The sequence below is a fragment of the Ctenocephalides felis genome, unplaced genomic scaffold (genome assembly GCF_003426905.1).
Source record: "Ctenocephalides felis isolate EL2017-DRISC unplaced genomic scaffold, ASM342690v1 CF-g0.4_SCAFFOLD_01886, whole genome shotgun sequence".
NCBI classification, from domain to species: Eukaryota; Metazoa; Arthropoda; class Insecta; order Siphonaptera; family Pulicidae; genus Ctenocephalides; species Ctenocephalides felis.
Genome location: NW_020538040.1, coordinates 5,211,266 through 5,217,676, shown reverse-complemented (window position 1 = coordinate 5,217,676; position 6,411 = coordinate 5,211,266). Strand labels below are relative to the sequence as shown.

General features: G+C 31.1%; 1 protein-coding gene across 1 annotated transcript; it reads right to left on the bottom strand.

The window, feature by feature from the left end:
* Positions 1 to 1,672: 1,672 nt before the first annotated feature.
* LOC113378525 (drebrin-like protein) lies at positions 1,673 to 4,615 on the bottom strand. Its single transcript, XM_026619066.1, has 2 exons — positions 4,478 to 4,615; positions 1,673 to 1,966 (listed from the first exon to the last, which is right to left on the bottom strand). Exons 1-2 carry the CDS (start codon positions 4,610 to 4,612, stop codon positions 1,673 to 1,675), a joined length of 429 nt encoding a protein of 142 aa, XP_026474851.1. The 5' UTR covers positions 4,613 to 4,615.
* Between the last annotated feature and the right edge of the window lie 1,796 nt (positions 4,616 to 6,411).

The window sequence follows — 6,411 nt, the reverse complement described above, 5'->3', positions numbered from 1 at the left end:
ACTCGTCACTAGAGTCTCTCTTTTAATCTTCTAGATCAAATTCAGTTTGCTCGTCAGTAGAGTCCCTTTTTTGGACTTTTGGATCGAAAATTTTGTTTAGAGTCACTTCTTCCATTTGTGGATGGAAATTTAATTTGCTCGTCAGTAGAGTCGTCCTTTTCTAATCTTCTAGATCAAAATTAAGTTTGCTCGTCAGTAGAGTCCCTTTTTTGATCTTCTTTATCAAAATTAGGTTTATTCGTCAGCAAAGTATTTTTTTTTTAATTTGCTCGGCAGCAGAGTCACTTTCTTCATTGTAAATTTAATTTGCTTGTCAAACGCTAATTCTGGGTACATTCAAGAAAATACCCAGGTCAGTCTAAGCGCCACTCTGGTACAAATGTTTACCCAAGTGCGTTTAGACTGTTTATGTACTGGAGCACTTTTCCAATTTTGTGAAAACTATTATAGAAAAATGTGAAAATGTCGCCAAGCTAAGCGCAGTATAAGTGAAAATGTCGCACAGAATTATTTGCAAATGTCAATTAGACTGTGACTATGCGGGAGCACTTTTTCAATTTTGTGTAAAAATTTTGTTTTTCATTTATATTTCTATACATAATAATCTACCTGATAATTGAACAAAGTAAAATTCTAAGAAACTTTAGATAATAACTAGATAATAACTAAGACTGTGTCTAAATGGCTTTTTTTCTATTTTTTCAATAATTTTCCCAAAATTGATAAAATGCTTCATAATCATATAGCTACGATCTAAATGCAATTGCTAATATATATTTGTGTGAAATTATCATTTAGTGCTTAGATGTACTATACTAAGATTCAAGTCGCAAAAACAAAAAAAAAACTGATTAGTAAACTGAAAAAAAACACAGAAAAGGACAAATTAAAAGTAACTAGTGGTGTATGGCATCGTGCCTTAAGGCAAATTGCTAGAACTTCCCGTACCGTAATGAAATATTCGAGAAATTTTAAACGTTTTTAGATATATTATTACAACAAATACTGTAATTGTTTCATTATTTTTATTTTTGCTATCTTGTTATATTCGAGCAAAGCATAAATGTAAATCATAAATCAATTTATCTCCAGAACATTAACAATCGTCATTTCATTTCGAATTCAATTTCAAAAAAAAGTTGCCTAATTTACACAAAATTGAAAAAGTGCTCCCGTATAGTCACAGTCTAATTTGCATTTGCAAATAATTCTGTGCTGCAATTTTCACTTATACTGTGCTTGGCTTGGCGGCATTTTCACATTTTTCAATAGTTTTCACAAAATTTGAAAAGTGCTCCTGTACATAAACAGTCTAACGCACTTGGTTAAACATTTTTACCAGAGTGGCGCTTAGACTATGCTTAGTCTGGGTAATTTTTTGAATTTTTAATCCAAAATTACAAAAATATTTTATGGAAAGTAAGATGAAATAATTTTCTATTCTCAAAAGCAATTGTTTTGTCTATACAAGCAGAAAGATTTTTAGATTATTCAAGTCGGACGCTTAGTTTTTGTACATTTAGCTCTGTATCTTCGAAATGGCTGGATCTGCCTTTGCCAAAAACTAATCAGCATATCTCCCTATCAATAGGAATCGAATGCAACCACATGGCATTTTATCAGTATTTAGTACCATATTTTACGGCAGTATTGTCCCTTAAAATTCATCTATCTAAATTCCTCTCACCATATCGATATGCGTAATAACGTCATCAGGATCGAAGGATATCTCATCCTCGGCAGCGGCTTGATAATCGTAAAGAGCGACTGCCACTAGGCCCGAATCTTCGACAACGCCATCCTGTATTTCTTGCAAATCCTCTTCGGCTTCGGCTGCAAGAGCCGCCTTCAATTCGGCCTCAGTGGCGGCGTTAACCTCCGCCTCTAATTTCTCGAATCCTTTCAGGGACGATGAGTCGTCCTTTGGGGACGAAGGCGACAGGCTGATTTCGCTTATGTCGCTTATCTGGGGAAAAAAAAGAGTAAAATAATTTGGGTTGAATGAAATTACTGTGTACGGAAGAGTGGATAAAATGCTTTGAGTGTGAAGTTTGTGTGTTAAGATTTGAATTTAAATTAGTGCATTTATATGAATTGAATTTAAATATTTGGAGGCAAATTAATTAGTTTATTAAATATATATTAAAATAAAATTACTTATTTAAAATTCTTGTTTGTTTGGTTTTCAAGTATGTTTAAACAAATATTGTCTCAACGTGTATTATTTTATGCTAAATATTTATGTAACAAAAGAAAGAGACTCTACTGACGAGCAAATTAAAGTAACATAAAAGGGACTCTACTGACGAACAAACTAAATTTTAATCCAGAAGATAATAAAAGGGACACTACTGACGAGCAAATTAAATTTTCATCTAAAAGATTAGAAAATTGACTTTACTAGAATGAAAAAGAGACTCATTGACGAGCGAATTAAAACAAAAAAGAGACTCTACTAACAAGCAAATTAAATTTTGATCTAGAAGATTAAATAACTACTGACGAAATAACTTGAAATTTGATCTTGAAAATATAAAAAAACTCTACTGACGAACAAACCCAATTTTGATACTGATTGTTAAAATAGTGACTCTGCTGACGAGCAAAATGAAACAAAAAAGGGACTCTACTGGCGAGCAAATTGTGTGAACTCCATTTCAAGAAAAGTTGCAAAAAGAACTTTACCAACGACGAAATTAAACCAAAACCTCAATTTAGAGAAAAAGAACCTACCGACAAGCAATTGGAATAAAATTAATTTTTATCTAAAAGATTAGAAGGATTTTTGATCCATAATTCAAAAAGGGACTCTACTGACGAGCAAACTAAAATTTTGATCTGAAAAAAATTAGATAAAAGGAATCTACTGACGAGCACAAATTAAATTTTAATCTAGTAGACCAAAAAGGGACCCTACTGACGGGTGAAAATTAATGCCAATCTAGAAATTTAAAAAGGGACTTTACTGAGCAACCAAGCAAACTCAAATTTTGCCCCAGAAGATTAAAAAAGGAACTCTACTGACAAGCAACTCAATTTTGATTCAGAAGATAGAAAAGGGACTTTACTGATGAGCAAAATATACATAAAACGAATATATAATCTAAACTTAATTTAGATTTACAAAACAATTAAAGGAATTCTACTGACGAGCAAACTCCAAAATTTGATCTACAAATTTGACGAGCAACTTTACATTGATCCAGAAATTTGAAAAAGGGATTCTACCGACGAGCAAACTTAAATTTAATCTGGAAATTTGAAAAAAGGGACTCTACTGACGAGCAAACTTGGATTTTGAACCAAAAGATAAAAAGAGACTCTATTTACGAACAAAATATACAGAAGGATTCTACTGACGAGCAAACTTAAATTTGATTCGGAAATTTGAAAAAAGGGACTTTACCGATGAGCAAACTTAAATTTGATCTAAACAATGAAAAAGGGACTCTACTGATCAGAAATTAAATTAACAATAAAATTGACTCTACTAACGAGCGAATTTTAATTTAATCTAGAAGACTAAAAAAGGACTCTATTGACGAGCAAACTTTATTATGATCAAGAAGATAAAAAAGAACTCTACTGACGAAGAACTTAATTTTGATCTAAAAACAAGACAATGAGACTCGTGCAAATTAAATGAACAAAAATGGTCTCTACTGATAAGTATACTAAATTTTGATAAGAAAATAGAAAAGCGACTCTACTGACTAGCAAACTTAATTTAATCCAGAAGTTTCAAAAAGGGACTCTACTGACAATCAGCCTTAAACTTGATCTAGAGATTTAAAAAGGACTCTACTGACGAAGAACTTAATTTTGATTTAACAAAAAAAACAAGAGACAGCGACTTTACTGACGAGCAAATTCAAAAGCGTCTACTGAGAAGCGATTTAAATACTTATCAATATTTAAAAAATTAATTTAAAAAATAGTAAAGTTATGTATAAAACTTTCCTAGGCCTATAATTTTTACGATGCTAATGAACTCTATCACTCAATCAGCTTACATACATACATATATTTTTGAATTATATTTTCAAAATAAGGATTTTTAATTTTTCATACTTATTACTTAACTTATCACATAGGCTAATAGAAACATTGTCTTCTGATTGTCTATTAAATAATATATAAATAAAAAAAAATCGTAGGACTGTTCCAGATATATCGAGGAACTGAGGAAGTGCTCAAAGTTATAATGTAATTTTGTAATAATTATAATTCGTGTTTAGATAAATTTCCATTTGATTGTGCAAACGTTTCATGTCGTAAATTTTAGTATTTTTCTCATAAAAGTCGTTCAAGTTGATGAATCGGGACATCAAAAATGGGGCGAATTAGATTGTGGTTGGATATGGATAAATATTATATATATACAAGTAAAAATGATATGCATAAAATAATATATATATATATATTATATATATCTATATAATTATATATTATATATATATAATAACCTATTACTTACCTCTTGGAACTTCAACTTGCTCTCATTAGGCACCACATCAGGCGGTATCGACTTATTGACACTATCGCCGTTCTCCTTCGGCAATTGTATAGGCAGACTCCAACCGGCGATTTCACTTTCCCTTAAACTCTTCATCTTGGGGTTTGTTGAAGCGTCGATAGCACTACTGATACTATTTTGACGACCAGTGGTGATTTTTTCGGAACCACATGATTGTTTTGTTCTTGTTCGATTTGTTCGATTTGTGGGATTTGTTCGATTTTTTGTTGCTGTTGTTTTTTGGCTAATTCTCGTTCCCTTAATTCGTCCATTCGGCGTCTCTCGCGTTCCCATCGGGCCCTTTGACGTACTTGCTCTTCGCTCTCTTTGGCCATGTTTTCGAAACGGGCTTTTATCGACGAGGGCTTCGCGGAACCTGGGGTGTGTAAAGGGCACAGGTGTAGTATAAACGGGAGTATATTGATGTGGGGTATCAAATGAAAGGTCTTGACGAGTACATTACAAAAATTGTAAAAAAAAATTTGGATTTGATAAAATTTGTTTAACACAACATGCTAAAACGTATGTCTACTAAGGATGTTCTGACGTCAAAATGCAAAAGTTTAAAGTTCTATACTAGATATTATTATTGGCAATTTAATTTAGCGCAAATTTGCCGAATATTGCATTCATTTTGCACAATAGGTTCAAAAGTTACAAGAGTTTTAATGAAAAGTCGACCAATGGGTTGCAGCACGAAGGTCTATAATGTTTGTACATCAATTTGCTTGTGGGGTATCAAATAAAAGGTCTTGACAAGTATATAAAGGATAATAATAATGGTTTTAATTTTCATTTAATTCGCTTAACAAAATATGCTGAAACGTTTGTATATAACCTAAAAGTTAAATGACAATATTTAGTTTGCTCGTCAGTAGAGTCCTTTTTTTAATATTCTGGATCAAAAATTGAATAATTTGTTCGTTAGCAGAGTTCTCTTTTTCACTTTTTTCAGATTTAAATTAAGTTTGCTCATCAAAAGTTTCATTTTTCTTGCTTTTTTAAGATCTGAATTAGATTTGCTCGTCAGTATAGTCCCTTTTTTGTTTTATTATTTCTTGTTATATTTTGTTCGTCAGTAGAATTTTCGTTGTCTTGTTAGTTAGATCTAAATTAAGTTTTTTGGATCGTCAGTAGAGTCCCTTTTTTGCTTTATTTTAGTCAGAAGAGTCTTTTTTTTGTTTTTTTTGGACCTAAAATAAGTTTGCTCGTCAGTAGAGTCTCTTTTTACTTTTTAGATCTAAATTATGTTTGCTCGTCAGTAGAGTTCTATTATTTAATCTTCTAGATCAATGTAAATTTTGTTCTTCAGCAGAGTTTTTTAATCTCATTTCTTGATTTAAAAAAAATTCTACTGACGAGCAATAGAATCGAAAGGACTCTACTAACGATAACATAAATGTCAAGAAACAAATTTTACAAGACAAGTAAATAAAAATGTTGTCACTTCAAATTCCAAAAAATGGCATGTGGGGTATCATTTGAAAGGAAATAACGAGTATAATTAGAGTATCTTACTTATATTTAAATTTGAACTACTTTCTTTAACAAAATAAAAAAAAATCGCAGTTAATTTTTAATATTAAGTTATTATTCTCAAGGGATAGAGCTAGTGCAAATTGTTCTTGAAATTCAGAACTAAAATATATCTAAAAAATACAAACCTATATCTGGTTTAGCCCTAGTATAATTAGTTCCAACCGCCTCTGTCTGTTCCTTAAATGATACTGCTGATTTGTCCATTCTGTCCGTCTGTACACCAAATTTACCACCAAAACCCTAAAAAAACAAAAAATTAAAAACATATCCAATGTACTGGAATAATTAACAAGATAATATGTAATAGCAAATAATACCAATGATAGTTTAATATTTAATGCAAGATAAAATTTAAT

Bases quoted from the DNA above. Each gene is read 5' to 3' on its own strand.
- LOC113378525 (XM_026619066.1), bottom strand. From the start codon at position 4,612: ATGAAGAGTTTAAGGGAAAGTGAAATCGCCGGTTGGAGTCTGCCTATA. The intron at 1,967-4,477 runs GTAAGTAATAGG...TTTTTTCCCCAG, and splicing joins GCAAGTTGAAGTTCCAAGAG to ATAAGCGACATAAGCGAAAT.